At 41.0% G+C, this 16,970-nt stretch overlaps 1 protein-coding gene across 2 annotated transcripts in view; it reads left to right on the top strand.

Moving 5' to 3' along the window:
- LOC145783245 (WD repeat-containing protein 17-like) overlaps positions 1-16,970 on the top strand; it is a 175,264-nt gene that overhangs the window by 14,347 nt on the left and 143,947 nt on the right. Inside the window, exons 3-4 of one of the 2 annotated variants that reach the window (XM_082595062.1) lie at positions 1,258-1,441; positions 15,356-15,586. In XM_082595062.1, coding sequence (XP_082451188.1) covers positions 1,258-1,441; positions 15,356-15,586 — 415 coding nt within the window. The remainder of the gene's footprint in view (positions 1-1,257; positions 1,442-15,355; positions 15,587-16,970) is intronic. The other variant, XM_082595063.1, reaches the window with a different exon arrangement.

Genomic DNA, 16,970 nt, shown 5'->3' with positions numbered 1-16,970 from the left:
TTCAGAGGCCTTTTATCACCCCTAAACATTATTATTTTTCAAAATTATTTTACACCAGGTTTTTTTTTTGGCAAATGGAAAGTTTCGAGATGGTAGGTTGTAAACATTTCCAAAAAACATTTTAGCCCTGAATTTGAATCACCCTAATGTTCATTTTAAATTAGTAATGGTACTTTTTATTTTCAGGATATGTGCTAATGAAAGGTAAACACTAAACAGCATATACATACATGTTTACAGCCTTTTACATAATTATAGACTTAGAACTTCAAGCTAATAGCGCAATGTTTTAAAACAGATTTGAAGACAATATCATCATGTTTGTCAGCGGCGCAACTAGAAAAAATCGAAGGGGTTGGCAACGAGAGAGAAAACTAACAATTATTTGTAGAAGCGGATATATCACAGTTAGATTGTTAGAATATTAGCCTAGTGTAGATTGACAGCGCAATGATCCAATTCTGTGACGTGCAAAGCGACCTTTTTTGCTCTGTCTGCGCTTGCTACTCACTCTCACAAAAAGTTTCCCGCGCTTTCGAAAGTAGGCAGCAAATTGTTTGCTCTCCAGGCCCACATTTTATAAAGTAGTCCACACAAGCTTAGGGCCTGGATGCACGTCAAGTTGTCTTTTTAATACCAAAATCATAAAATTGGTTTAAGAATGTGTAAAGTTGCGACCATACGAAGATTACAAATCAGACTAGCCTAAAGCCAGCTGCAGTTTCGTTTTGTGGGTTAATAAGGTTGCATCCTAAGTTAGCCAATTTACCAAATTTTAAAAACCAAATTCAAAGAAAGGAAAAGAAATCCTTTTAGTTTCTCCACCCTCATTCTCGTAATCCCGTAAATTCGTTACATAATTCGTTCGTAATGTTCATTACGTTAATCCCAACCTTACAGAGGTACAATGTATTTACATTTGTTTTTTTTCGACCATTGACACAAGTTTGCGTGAATAAATGACAGTATGTTAATATTTTGTATTGTGGTTTATGCGACTTGAGCGTGAGACAAGTTTGGTATGCATAGAACGTAGCTTGAACTGACACGCGTTAAGTAGTACTAAGTCTCAGTCTAGTTAGTCGTTCCTCTTCTTGAAGTTGCAAATCTTAAAGGGGGCTGTCATGCTGACTAAACAGCCCCCCACTAGTTGTGCCACTGATGTTTGTCATTCATTTCTCAGTTTCAACTAATTACCAGAAAACTTCAATTTTTATATTATTACACAAGCCTTAGAGGAATTTTAATTCTTTTCAGTTTGATATAAAGTATGGCGAGTACAAGTTATCCTCAATCAATGCTACTCATAGCAAGACCATCACATGCATATCCTGGAACACATGCAACAGCCACATCTTTGTTACAGGAGGCTGTGATCAAAAAGTTTGTGTATGGGACATCAAGCAAAAGAAGTGTCTCACCACATACGACAAACTGAATTGTAAGGGCAATAAAAAGATACAAATTTTTGAATTTATGATTGCCTAGCGCAATATTGCTATGGGTAAAATAATTGAACAAGCCAAATTTTGCATTAAAATGAGCTCGTCTTCCCTACCAACTTTTTATGTCAATTTTTAGCTAATTTTGCTTATAAAAGCTATAGTATACCTATAAAAGCTACTATACTGTATACTTTGTATAGTACAAAGTGTTGATGTGTGTAAACACTAACCAATGTTTAAGTATTAGAAGAAGTTTTATTCAAACATTGCGATACTTTAGCATTAATGATTTTTATTGTTTGAAGCTGAAGTGCTATTTGGTTTTACATGTAAGCATAATCCTTCTGCTGCTAAGCCATTGCTTCGAGGAATCACAACTCGCCTTGTAACCTGCCGCTTCAGTGCAAGCTTTAGTCATGATGTAATTCCTCTTTCCACTGACTGAGTTTGGTTTAGCTATTTTGGAATGCGTAGAGTTTTTCAAGGATGCTTTGTACTTCTCCATCACTGAGGAATGTCAAAAATAGAGATTGAGTTTTCAGTGGAGTGTCCCAATCAACCATATGATAGTAATTCGTTGCATGAAAGTTCAACTTTGGAAAAACTACTGATATTCTTTGATAAAATTTTGAAAAGATTTTCTGATATTCTTGGGATGCATGTATTGTCACATGTCCTTCCTTTCACTTCTGTATCTTCCTTTACTTCATTATCTATTGATAAAAGAAGATTTCATCATTGTAGGGCCTCTCACCTTCTTTTTCAACGTTCAGAAAAGTTCCATAGTTTTTGGAATGTAGCCTACTGATCTTTTAGCTTCCTAATGTTATTAACAGAGTCTCTACTCAATTCTGCATCTTTATATGAACACATGGCAAGCAGGAGTTGATCAGGATGAGTAAAAAATACTTTTCTTGGCATCACCTCCTTCTTCCTTGCTGTTTAGATGTTTCAATAACTGCAAGCGTGCAGAAGTGCTGTGTAGACCATCTGTCATGCACAAATGTCTCTTGATTGACACCACATTGGCACAGAGAACTTCACCAGCAACTTAGCAATCCTCTGAAGTTGGTTGAGCAGTGGAAAATATATCCTCAATACAGGTTCAATGGCTGCAAGATCATTAGCTATTTTTTCTACTGTTTGAATAAAAACCTATCAATGATCCCAATAAAGTTGTAACAGGCTGTTGAGGTTGTTAGGTGAATGTTACTTGTCTGTATTTGATGTCATTTGCTCTGTTTGGCATTGATAAGTTTTGTAGTATTAATAGTATTTAATCAAAAAATAAAGAACCCATAATGTAGATATACTCATGTTCAGCAAACGTTTCGAAAACTATCTTTATCTTTGGTGCTATAAATGTGCAATAAATATTATACCTCTATAAATGTGCAATAGTACTTTGCTATATAGTGCTATACTAATACCATCTAACTTACGTTGGTGTATATTGTATAGTGCTTGTCACAATCAATATGCGAAGCCCCACAACAGGCTATATATATTATGTGTCTTACTTTGGCTATATTATGTCTTATAAGTAGAATCTAGATTCCATTTGAATAAGGACCTTCTGATGAACCCCCTTTTAGGATGAAACAGGCTGTAGAGGTTTTAGAAAGTAGTAACCATGTTTGATCTATAAACATATACAACCAAGCAACCACACGACATTTAACATAATCCATTAAAATTGAACATAAACTATAAGCTACAAGTATGGCTGAAAACGTTTGTAGCTTATAGTTTATGTTCAATTTTAATGGATTATGTTAAATGCCGTGTGGTTGCTTGGTTGTATATGTTTATGGTTGAAGAAAGTGACCTCTTTACCAAAATTGTATATTTGATCTGGGCTAATATATATATAATATGTGTGCTACCTACAGTGCTATAAATTTGCAATAGACGTTCTACCTCTATAAATAAATGTGCTACAAACATTTGTAGCACTGAAGAATAAGATGAAGATAGTATAACTTTTGAAACGTTTGTTCACGAAATTATGGCCAAGTTATCTGTCTCCGTATTGTGACATGGATTGTCGCGCAATCGTGACGTCATCATTGCGATGCACTGTCACGCTTGAGCGACAATCTCTCGTCATTCTTTTTCTAATTTTCTAACTTGTGTTTTCCAAACGTGCTTCGTCTTCCTTTTACGATGTGTGAATCTAACGGACGGACGTAATTAAGAGTGTGAAGTGACTATTCCACATCACAATTGAACCCGTCTCTTGTTAACAATATACCATCAATCTTCACTCAACACATGTGGAACTTGAGTCGAAAGTTAGGAAGAAGACAGGTTGGATAGCAGCTCATATACATAGCGGTTATCAAAAAGAAAGAACATCTTCAATTGTGTGGTTCTGGTCACTTCAATCGTGAAGCTACAAGAATTGTTTTTTGCTGGTGCTGTAAAACGCATATTGCTGGCCAACCGAAGCGGCCAAAGAACAGCAATCGAAAAAGCGAAACCAGATCTCCAGCTAGAGAAGTCACTAATTCTACTGTGGGGCAGTATAAGCACGGTTACTTTATACTGCCTGAAGCGGCTGGGGAACGGTCACCAGACCAACAATCCGTCGACGATCGAACTGTCCGAGGAGAGCAAGAAACTGTGTTATTCCACCGACCACAAGACGAAGCGCGCGACGCCATTTTGAAACTGGATCACGTGGACAAAGAGTGCGACGCTTCTTGTAAGGGCAGTGGTGCGAGGACTATTTCCTGCCTCTGGTCAGTGTGTTACTTATTTGATTGTGTATGTTATCGAGCTTTTATAGCAAATTTGTGTAGCCTACTGCAATTTAGTAGTAAAAGTTAATTTGTTGATTACCGTACATATTCCATTTAATAAGTTACTGAAATAACTATGAGTGCCGCTTCCCTTGAGGACTGTCTGTGGGTCTCGGGCGGGCTGGGGAGTGTACAGGGGCCGGTCCGCCGCTCTTTGGTGGGGCGAGGTGGATCTGTCGCGGAGAGTGGGGCCACCGTAGCGCGGCTTCCGGTGAGTGGACCAGTAGTACAATCACAACTGCCCTCAGAGGTCGGTAGAGAGGAGGTTCACCAGGAAGTGTTAGGGCTACAGAATGACAGGGAAGCCCGTCAACGAAGGCGTCAGCTACTTAGTGACATCAGTGCGGCCACGAGACAGCTTGGGGAACTAAGAAGCAGAGACGAAGTGATAGAATTTGAATCACAGCATGTCAAGGCTCTAGATTGGAGGGTTAGAGACTTTTGTGCCATTACGCAGAAAGAGGACTCCGAACCTCGAGTCGCCCCCGAGTTTGAAATGTTGGTGAGGAGATGTAAAGAACGATGGGAGGAGCTAACAGACTCGCCCCCAGTAAATTCAGCTTCCCTGCCAAACATAACCATTGGGGTCCCTCCCTCATCTGCAGGGAAAAGCAGAAGGTCTGCGCATATTTTAGCTCAGATTGATCTGGAAACTCAATTAGAACAGATTCAAATTGAGAACCGCTTAGATGAGGCGCGAGAGACAAGGAAATTGAAGGAGGCCCGAGAACAGGAAGCCCGAGAAGAGCGTAAACTGGACAGAGAGCTTAAGGAGGCCCGGGAACAGGAAGCCCGAGAAGAGCGTAAGCTGGCCAGAGAGCTTAGGGAGTTACAAGTACGTGCAAGCTTGCAGAAGCAGATGGCCATGTCGGAATGCTATACAGAGAAGACACATAGCTTGAGGAGTTATCGCACGCGGGATTCCAAGACGAGCGCCCAGGTGAAAGATGGTCCCCATCTCAAGGAAAGCGAGAAACCAAAAAAAGCCCCTCACTCAGTGTTGTCTAAATTCTGTGCCCATATGGAGGCTGCTAACAAAGCAGACAAGTTAATGGCCCCTAGCTTAAATGTACCTGTTTATGAGAGACCTATTAGACCTCCGCCAGGATTTACTGATACTACTAGGTATATCCCTAAGGGTAGTGCAGTCCATGATGGGTATTATGGCTTACCCCTGCATGAAAGTGACGTGATGGCAAGGAGAGAACAGCAACCGCCCCTAGCCTACGACGGAGCGTGCGAAAAGGCGTCAAGGAAGGACTATCTTGACATGGCCTCGCTCATAAAATATGACGGGTTTTCTATGCCCTTTATTGTTTTTAAAAACGAGATAAATGCTTTGTTAGAAAAATGCCCATATGAGGATATGAGACTGAGCTTGATTAGAGCAGCATGTATTAAAACTGCTGCTCAAGACATAAGCTTGGTGATCAGTAGCACCCCAGGTTACAACGAAGCAATGCGTGCTAATATGGCATTGGAGCGTTTGTCTTTAAGATTTTCTGTTCGCGGCGGTTTTAATTCTGAGGCTTGTGTTAAAAGTATCCGATTTGGGCCGCGTGTGTCGGGGGCTGACATTACTGGTTGGCGCAAGTTTCGGGCAGAATTACTAGATTGCCAAATATATGCGGCAGCATACAAGCGGTTGGACTACCTTGAAGGGAAATTTGTCTGTGATCTAGCTAAACGTTTGCCCGTTTATGCGCGTCAACGCTTCATTGATTTCTTAGGTGATAAATTTGGTTGTACGGCGGACCCTTCCTTTGATAGTTTGTTGCAGTTTGTTATTGCGGAAGAAAATGCGAAATCAACCGACTTTGGCGTTTGGTTAATGAGTGAGGACCATAAGTCGAGCAATAACCATTCTTTTGGTAAGTCGGAGAGTAAAAGGGACGCGGGTGCATTTCAAGTGAAACATACGGCGGCCAAGGTTGACGGCTATGGTAATATAAATTCCGCAACGTCAAAAACGAGTGTCTCGTTGTGTGAGTGTTGCCTTTCGTTTGGTGTGAATGTGGATCATGGTTTGGAGGTATGTCATCGTTTGCAGGGTATGACTGTGGCAAAGCGTGAAGAGTTTTTCTACAAACATTGGCTCTGTTATAATTGTGGAGGAAAGCATCGGGCTAGAGATTGTCGCTGTGCCATGAACTGTGATCAGTGTCAGGATGCTAACTATAAAACACCGAAGCATTTCGCTATGTTGCATGAATGGGTCGTTAATGATAGGCCAGCAAACAAACCAGTTCCAAAGAAGGTACGCGAGTCCGCTGTGGACAAAGTTGACAAGTCTGCGGTTAATAAAACTGGAGTTCAAGGTAGAGAAAAATCAGTCTCTTTGAGAAATGTGAAAGTGACACCATGTAAAGTTTTAAACCGAACAGTTGCTGTGAAGGTCATAAACCCGGCAACTGGCTTAGAAAAGTTGGTGTACTGTCAGCTTGATTATGGATCCCAGATAACGCTGGTATCAAAATCTTTGTGTGCAGAGTTGGGGTTACAGCCCTATGAAAACATTTCCTTTACCATGAAAACCTTGAACGGTGACGCGAAAGTTGATACTGGTTTGGTCAAATTTGTGGTAAAATCGTTGTCGACTGGTGAGAGCTTTAACATAGATAATGTTGTTTGTTCGACGCCATGGAGCGATGACATTGAAACCTTGCCCCATAAGCAAGAATTGAGTAGTTACAGACAGTTTGATGACATTAGTGTGTTTGAATTAGAAAATCGTCAGACTGTGGACATTTTGATAGGCGATGATTGTCCATTCTTGTTAACTGTGCTTGAAGAGCGAGTTGGTAAAACGTTGTATGAGCCACACGCGATCAATACACCATTGGGATGGCTAGCCGGTGGAGGGCGGTCTCCTCTCTGTTCGGACAGTCGCGTCACAGTCAGGAAAGTGCAGGTTCGCGATGATTTTGAGAACGTGGACTGGTTAAAACGTGAAATTTTGACGCGCGACTGTATTGTGGACGAATTAAGACAGGAGTTAAAAGAAGCCACGCTGGCAGATTCGCAGCGGAGCATGTCACGCGCTGATAAGAAAGTGCTGAGATTGACTAACGAAAATCATGTGTTATCGGACAATCGTTATGAGATTCCTATCCCATTTAAAGGTGACCTTCAGTTACCGGAAAATGAAAGCCTGGCTCGAAAGCGGTTAGGGGCGTTAAAGCGAAAAGCCGTGTGTGACGCCGAGTTGTACAAATTTTTGCTAGAAACTTTTCAGGAGCTAAAGGAAAAAGGATATATAGAACCCGCTTTGAACGAGTCAACTGAATGTGGCTCTTGGTACCTTCCATACTTTGTTACATCACAAACTAAAAAAAGGATTGTATATGATGGGAAGGCAACATTTAATGGCACTTGTTTAAATGATTGGATTTTCACTGGCCCCGATTTGCTTAACAGCCTGGCGGGTGTTCTTGCGCGGTTTCGTATGGGTCGCTATGCCTTTATGTCGGATCTAGCTAAATGCTTTTTTCAGGTAAAAGTGCCTGAAGCGCAAAGAGATTTGCTGCGCATCTTGTGGTTTGACAACGATGATATTAATGGCGCTATGCGGCCGTATAGATTCACGCGCCATGCCTGGGGACTTAAGAGCTCACCCTTTGTAGCGAGTTTTGCGATTCGTAAGACTTTAGAGGATAATGCAACTGGTGCATCGGACCTGACTTTAAACACTATACGAGAAAATATCTATATGGATGACTTAATATTTGCGGTGGATAGCTTGTGTGATGCAGAGTCGGTTGTAAACGAGTCGATTTCTTTGTTTAAAAGTCGCGGGTTTCATTTGGTTAAGTGGAGTGCTAATGGTGAGGCACTCCCAGCGTTGTCACATTTGAATGTAGACTCATTAGCGTCTGGTTTCCGAGACCTAGACTTGGATGATGAATGTCAGGATGACATGCCTGGCATGAAGGCTCTTGGTTGCATCTGGGAGACAAGCTCTGATTGCTTAAAACTCAAGTCAGAACTGCAACCTTTGAACAAATACACGCGAAGAAGCATGTTAAGCCAATTAGGCAAGTCGTTTGACCCTCTTGGGATATTTTGTTGCTTCTTCGTGAAGGCTAGATTGATCTTGCAGCAATTAGCAATTGATAACTTTGACTGGGACACCCCGGTTCCAGACAATGTTGTAAAAGATTGGGAAACATGGTTTCAATTGATAAAGTCACTGTTAGACATGTCATTGCCTCGGTATTACTTTGCGAATTCTATCCCAGTGGAGCCCAATGATAAAGTGGTTTTCCAACTGCATTGTTTTTCGGATGCATCAGAGCGTGTCTTTGGTAGTGTTGTTTATTTACGTCGGATAGTAAATGAATCTATATCAGTGTCGATTGTCTTCGGCAAGAGTAAAGTGGCTTTAAGGCATCAGCGCTCTTGGGGAATTCCGCGAAAGGAATTGGTTGCTGCTGTGATGGGTGTAGAGTTACTCCGACAGGCTAAGGAGTCGTTAAAACTAGATAACTGTAAGCCCTTTTTGTGGTCTGACTCGAAAACCGTTTTGCATTGGTTAAAAAATGACGAGTTGAGATTGGACAAATTTGTAGCACGTCGTGTTGACAAAATATTATTGTTTTCGGAGTCTTCAGATTGGAGGTATTGTCCCACAGATTTAAACCCGGCAGATGTCGCTTCAAGACCAGATGGAGTTAAGAAGGAGACATCGAGAAGTTTGTGGTTTCACGGACCTAGGTTTTTATCACAAAGCTGCGAAATCCCTCTTGTTGATGATGGTGTGGGTAGTGTATCCTGTCATAAGACTAATTGCACAAAGGTTGAGATGTGCCCTGGTGACGATGATGACAGTCTAGAACAACTCATTGCCTCTGCACCGTCGTTGTATGTTTTGCAGAAGCGTGTGGCCTATAGGGCAGCGTTTGTTCAGTTTCTGTTCTGCAAAATCAAAGGACGCGAGTTTCGTAAGCCGAAGTTAGATGTCGATTATCTTAACTGGTCATTGGAATTAGTTGTTAAATTTGTTCAAAATAAAGTGTATGGGTCTGCTGTGGAATTGATGACTGAAGAATCGCCAGAAGCCTTGGATGAGGCGATCAAAAAGCTAAGCAAAAGGAGTAGCGTACGTAATAAACAGTGGTTGGGTGATTTGAGATCATTACGTAGGTTTAGACCATGCGTAGATGGAAAGGGTCTGTTAAGAATTGAAGGAAGATTGAGTAATGCACCGGTTTTGTCTGAAGATAGAAAACATCCGATTATCTTGCCAACAAAGCATGCGCTCACGCGGCTGGTTGTGTTATGGTATCACAGCCGAAATGGTCATGTTGGTGTACAACATTCGCTGCTTTGTACAAGGCAGAGGTTTTGGATCATCAAAGGTGCATGTGCGGTCAAAAAATACTTAAAAGAATGTGCAAGGTGTGCGTTGGAGAAAGCGAAGCCCATAAGGCAGCTCATGTCAGATCTCCCAGTAGCTCGTACTGCTACATGTGATAAAGCCTTTGACATCTGTGGCATGGACTACTTGGGGCCAATTGAATTCGTTCAAGGGAGAAGTACACGTAAGGCGTGGGGATTGTTGTTTACTTGCATGGCTTCAAGGGCAATACATGTCGAACTTGTCACTTCGCTGTCATTGAATGAGTTTATATTGGCATTTAGCAGGTTCACTGACGTAAGAGGCTCCGTGACGAAATTGTTCTCTGATAACGGGTCTACGTTTCAAGGGGCAGCTAACCTTTTGCCAGAGTTGCTTGAGTCTTGCGAGTGGTCGAACTCTCTACGTGAAAGAGGTGTTAAGTTTGAAAGGATCCCGCCATATGCCCCATCGCAAGGTGGCACTTGGGAATCCATGGTCAAGCAGTTTAAGCTAATTTTCACAAGAACTGTGCACGAGTTGGCACGTAAGCCAAGCTATGTTGAATTGCTGACGTTTTCCTCGAGCGCCGTTAGGATTGTCAACGAAAGACCATTAGTATCGTTAAGTGATGACCCTGACGATTTTGCGGTGATAACACCTGCGTCATTGCTTACACCCGCCTTCGGCCGTTATGTGCCTTTGGGGGATCCTCAACCCAGGGACCTTCTGAGGCGTGATTACCGGTTTTTACAAGGGCTCTCTGATAAGTTTTGGGGTCACTGGACAGATTTCTACCTACCTCAGCTGCAGGGTCGGGGAAAATGGAGAGACATCTGTCGCAATTTAGAACCCGGAGACTTGGTCCTGGTATGGGATATGAACGATCGGCCTAAACGAGGGGACTACCGAGTCGGCAGAGTGGTTGAAATTTTACCGCAGCATCGAAAAGGTAAAGAGTTTGTGAGAAGGGTGAGGGTGGCTGTGGTAGCATGGGACACTAACACAAAGAAGTCGCACGTTGAAACCGTGCTTCGTGATATTTCTTGCGTTGCTCCGGTAGAGGGCGCGCGGGCACGCACTGCTGTGCTCGTTCCAGTTGGTTCGGGCCCCCCGGATGGACGTTAAGGAACGTCACTCATAGAAAATGTGTTCACTTTTTTTATTAATGTTTAATTGTTTATGACTTGTGTGATGTATGATGCTTATGTTGGCTGTTTACAAATTAAATAGATACAGTCTGGCTGGAACCGTATGTTTTTATCAAGTACATATTGTCACTTTGAGTTACGCCAATATCGCTTACAGCAAATTTGCTTGTGATACCTGTGACTAAGCTGAGCATCTTATTCATTCTTTCACATTTAATTTAGTATCTTCATATGACAACTTTGTTTTGTATAACTTTAGGTGTATGGTGTGTTAGTACTGTAATGTCGTGTGAGCATGGTCCGTTTTAAATACCTTCAGACAGCAGTATGGGACTACAGGTTCATCTACATGACTATGTATGTTATTTATACGACAATATTATGCGGTATTGCTATTATGTTTAATGCGTGTTAGGTATGGCCAATGATCAGTAATTTCGTTTAGGCAAAAATAATCTTCTGGAAGATGGATATTGTAATATTCATCTTGGAGGCTGCTATGTTCACGAAATTATGGCCAAGTTATCTGTCTCCGTATTGTGACATGGATTGTCGCGCAATCGTGACGTCATCATTGCGATGCACTGTCACGCTTGAGCGACAATCTCTCGTCATTCTTTTTCTAATTTTCTAACTTGTGTTTTCCAAACGTGCTTCGTCTTCCTTTTACGATGTGTGAATCTAACGGACGGACGTAATTAAGAGTGTGAAGTGACTATTCCACATCACAATTGAACCCGTCTCTTGTTAACAATATACCATCAATCTTCACTCAACACATGTGGAACTTGAGTCGAAAGTTAGGAAGAAGACAGGTTGGATAGCAGCTCATATACATAGCGGTTATCAAAAAGAAAGAACAACGTTTGCTGAACATGAGTTTAGTATCAACATTTTGGGTTCTTAAATTTTTGATTAGTATTTCTTGTAAAATAATTTTGTATTGAAACATTTTATATGAATAAAAAAGTATGGCTGACAAAGTAACAGCACTGCATTGCAAAAAAATGCCACACAGAGCAATGATATTATGACAACAGCCAACAACCGTAGGCAGTGGTGTACGCAAGGGCGGTACACGACAACTGGGCGAGACAAAGTGGGCGATACCCACTTAGGCGAGACCAGGTGGGCGACGAGACAAGTGGGCGACGGACCAGGTGGGCGACGAGTCAAGTGGGCGACGAGCCAAGTGGGCGACGGACCAAGTGGGCGACGAGCCAAGTGGGCGACGGCCAAAGTGGGCGACGGAATCGAAAGTTTAGCCGTTCGGAAAAAATATGACTTTTAATTTTTACTTTAAAATACAATGGTTGATTTGTAGAAGGGAAGCCATGAGAGTTCTCACGCTGAGTTTCACGAAGCATTAGAAGCAACATTTTCATTATTTTTTGTGTAATAGCGCTTTGCATTGTGACATCATCTTGTCACATTATTTTGCAATTTGCGGCGTCAGGGTTTATCGTGAAGCTTAAGAGAAACCTCTCAGGAAAGAGACAAACGAATGGCCAAAGAGTGGTTGAAGTCAGTTATGAACGTTCCCTAACCGTTATCAAAGCTTGTCAGCTTGTGGAAACAACAAGTGAAGGATGAGTTTAAAAAAGTCGGACTGAAGGAGGAAGATGCAAGGGACAGGGTGAAATGGAGAAAAGGGATTAAGACAATTGCTGCGCGGAAACAATCGGCCACCCCCACTAGTGGGGAACAAACGGACAATGGATTATGATGATGTCAGTATAAAATATGACTTTTAATTTTTACTTTAAAATACAATGGTTGATTTGTGGAAGGGAGGCAATGAGAGTTGACACATTATCTTGACACATTATTGTGCAATTTGCAGCATCAGGGTTAATCGTGAAGCTTAAGAGAAACCTCTCAGAAAAGAGACAAACGAATGGCCAAAGAGTGATTGAAGTCAGTTATGAACGTTCCCTAACCGTTATCAAAGCTTGTCAGTAAAAAATATGACTTTTAATTTTTACTTTAAAATACAATGGTTGATTTGTGGAAGGGAGGCAATGAGAGTTCTCACGCTGAGTTTCACGAAGCATTGGTAGCAACATTTTCATTATTTTTTGTAGTCTAACATAGTCTAGTAATAGCGCTTGCTGTTTGATGTTAATTTGCATTGTGACATCATCTTGACACATTATTTTGCAACACACAATCCAGTCTCTGAATATTATAAACACTTGCGGTAGGTCACTAGGTCAGCCAGTGGTGAGATCTTAACTACAAAGTAGCTGGTTTGGTAGGTATATACATGCATTAGACATTTGAATGTTTGTAGTGATTTTCAAGTGAAACAGAAGTTTTTGTTAGTTGTTCGAGTGTGTTATTGTTTAAAATACATGTAAAAACTTACATACGAATCATTAACTACGGAGATTAGCATAAATTTGATGCTCTAAAAATAATCCATTAAAATAAAATTTTTGACAGAATATCTAAAACTAAAGTCATATTTTTCAATTTTTAGGTCATAAACAAAATGGCCCTAGTAATGACTGTCAGTCACAATGTGTTCTGTAAACTGCTGATGCGGCTACGCAGCGTCTAGACTAGAGCATTCGGATTAAAGTTTTATTGGTACTTTCACATCAACATTGTAAATGTAAGTTAATGGCAAGTCTCTATGAGACATTGGATTTTCCACGCACATACGATTTATGGCGTCAAGAACACTAATTGTGCGCTGTTTTTTTTTCGGTCATTGACCAATTTTTGAGAAAAATGTCCGAAAAAAATATAGCCTAGCCAATTCGGTCAAAATGTGCAAACAAATATATAGTCAATTCGGCCAAGTGTTGCAAGGTTGAGTTTCGCTGATGAACGTTGAAGAAACGTTTGTCTGTTCCAACTTTTCTCAGGTAAAACACGACAACGTTTCTCAGCGAAACTTAATGTTGTAGCGAGTCAGAAAGTGCAAAGTTTGGTTTGTATCAGCTACTTGAAAGGAAATATTTTCATCAGAAAAAATGATCGAAATAAATAAAAAATGACCGAATTTTTACAAGTCATTTCGGACAAATGACCGAAAAGTCTCAGCGAAAAAAAACAAACAGATTGCGCGTGCTATGTTGGTGGCTGCAGCGTTTTTATTAGCATCGATGGTGACCGGAAATTTTTGCAACATACTCCATCGATAATGATGTTTGAAATTCTTGATGATACGTTGGCCTGAAAGATGGACAGAAGAAGTTGTGTTTGCTGGAAATAAAACACAACTTCTACTTGCTTAAGCTGAGTTTTGTCGATGTTGTTGTTACGATGGTTGTTCAAGAGCTTCTCCCGTGCCTTCCATATTCGTGAAATTTGCGCCTGTGCCACATCAAATTTTGCTGCAACAACTCTCTGCGGCGTTTTCCTTTCTAACTCTTTGATTACAATTAGGCTACTCTTACTACCACTCTTTGACCTTTCGTTTGTTTCTTTTCTGAGGGGTTTCTCTTAAGCTTCACGATAAACCCTGACGCTGCAAATTGCAAAATAATGTGTCAAGATGATGTCACAATGCAAATTAACATCAAACAGCAAGCGCTATTACTAGACTACAAAAAATAATGAAAATGTTGCTTCCAATGCTTCGTGAAACTCAGCGTGAGAACTTTCATTGCCTCCCTTCCACAAATCAACCATTGTATTTTAAAGTAAAAATTAAAAATCATATTTTATACTGACAAGCTTTGATTAACGGTTAGGGAACGTTCATAACTGACTTCAACCACTCTTTAGCCATTCGTTTGTCTCTTTTCTGAGAGGTTTCTCTTAAGCTTCACGATCAACCCTGACGCCGCAAATTGCAAAATAATGTGTCAAGATGATGTCACAATGCAAGTTAACATCAAACAGCAAGCGCTATTAGTATTACTAGGCTACAAAAAATAATGAAAATGTTGCTTCCAATGCTTCGTGAAACTCAGCGTGAGAACTCTCATTGCCTCCCTTTCACAAATCAATCATTGTATTTTAAAGTAAAAATTAAAAGTCGTATTTTTCCGAACGGTTAAACTTTCGCTTCCGTCGCCCACTTTGGCCGTCGCCCACTTGGCTCGTCGCCCACTTGGTCCGTCGCCCACTTGGCTCGTCGCCCACCTGGTCCGTCGCCCACTTGTCTCGTCGCCCACCTGGTCTCGCCCAAGTGGGTATCGCCCACTTTGTCTCGCCCAGTTGTCGTGTACCGCGCAAGGGAGGGGGTGGTTTATTAGCATTGGATTTAGTATTTGTTTAGTTTAAAACAATATTTTTATTTTCTTTGACAGTGCGACCCAAAACATATTGAATGCCATATTCTTTTTCGTTAAATTACCGAAACTTTTCTTTAAAACGGGAGGCAAAACCCAATGCCTCCCCCCCTGCATATGGCACGAACTGTAGATTATCTCACAAAACAGCCTGAAACAATAGAACATGAAGAGATAATGCCAAAAGAGTACTGAGAAAAAATGAAATGTGATGCAAGAATTCAGTTGTCGTTGCTATAGGCTAGTGCTTGTTTGTTTTCAAGCAAAATAGCAGAAAAAAGAAAATTGTTGTGGAAAAAATTTAACACTTAATTTAAAGGGTTGGATTGTGTTTGTGCAATAGGGTTTGGCTACTCTTCTCTTGTTTTTCCAGATACCCCTGTCTGTGTTGGATGGGTTCCTGGAAAAAAACATTCCAATGTGGTAGCCTTCTGTGGGAAACGTGGGAATGTTACATTATGGAACATCAACGATCAGACAACCTCACAAGTTGATTACACAAATGGGTTTGAGTATGACGTCACATTATTTCAATGGCACCACACAGATCCAGCAAAGTTCATTTTCGGCCACACCGATGGAAGCCTATCATTATTCATTTCAGGTGAGGTTGAATTTGGTTATAATCATTTCTCTTTCTACCTTTACTGTTGGTATCATTGGAGACTTTTTAAAGTGTGAATGGAGGAATGAATTGGGTGGCTTCCAGGAACATTTGTTGTATTTTTTGGTTTGTTGGCTCCAGCTGCAGTGCTGAAACAGATGTAAACAAAAGTGACATTGTATAGAGCATGGGTCTCCAACTACCGGGTCAAGTTGAAAAAAAGGTTGTTACCGGGTCATGAGCACACGCGATTAAAATGGGCGTCAAGTAAAAATGTTTTGCATTAAAAGCAATTGCAATCATGCATTTAATACTTATGAATTTTACCTATGACTTAACTTTATATATTGGTCTATAATTCTTAGGGGAGGAAGGATCTTTTTGGGGTTTCAAAAGAGCTACTACTTTTTCTTTTCTCCAGATCTTTGGGATTATTGCACCGGTCAGACAATTGTTGAAAGATTTTAAGAGCCATGATTTAGCTTTCGTACCAAAATGGAGGATCTGTTCAGTAGTGATTCCATCTAGGCCAGTTGCTTTACCACTTTTCAAGTGTTTGAAGGCTACCTGGAGGTCTGCCGGTGTGAAAAGTTGATCGTTGGTTTCCCTTTCTAGTAAAGTATCGTTTTTGTAACTGGTGGGTTTGTGGTATCGGTGTTTGGCTTTGGTCTTTCCATTAAGGAGCAGTTGGTGGGCGACTTGGTATGGTGTGACTGCTGCGAGGTTATTTTGCAGTTGGTTATCAGAATTTAATTTTTTTATGCTAGCCCATGCTTTCGTGCTATTATGGCGAAGGTCAGTTGACTCTATCATTTCTCTCCAGCGCGTTTTTCTTTCTTCATCGAGTTTGTTGAGGACTGTTTCACCAAGGCTCAGAGTTTCTTGGCTGAAAGGATCCTGGTTGTATTGGTTCAGGTATTCTTCATACACTTCTTTGCTTTCAGTTGTGAGACAAGGTACCGTATGTATTCTTTGCGGCTTCCTCTAGGTATGGTCTGTTTTGAGAACTTCCAAACCAGTTTTTGATAAACAGCGTATGATTGGGATGTGGGGGGTATATTGTCGATTTCTGCGTCTAATACTTATGTAAAGTTGTCCCAGTTAGCTTTGCGGAAATTGAACCGTGGCAATGAGATTCGTGGCTGAATTACTGGGTTTACATTGATGCATACTGGGAGGTGTTGGGACTTGGGTACGAGGATTGTTCTTTTGAACTTGATGTATTTTGAGCTAACAAAAGCAAGGTCGGGATTATAGCCTTTCTTCCAATGGGCACTGTGAAAAGTTGATTTGTCGTACGGCGAGTAGAGCAAGGAGAGATTATTGTTGGAGGCCCACAGTTCAATTAGTTCTCCATCTTTATTGCTGCTGCTGTATCCCCAGG

This window comes from Aplidium turbinatum, chromosome 14 (assembly GCF_918807975.1).
Source record: "Aplidium turbinatum chromosome 14, kaAplTurb1.1, whole genome shotgun sequence".
NCBI lineage: Eukaryota > Metazoa > Chordata > Ascidiacea > Aplousobranchia > Polyclinidae > Aplidium > Aplidium turbinatum.
The sequence above is the reverse complement of the archived record's forward strand: the minus strand, read 5'-3'. Positions and strand labels throughout refer to the sequence as shown.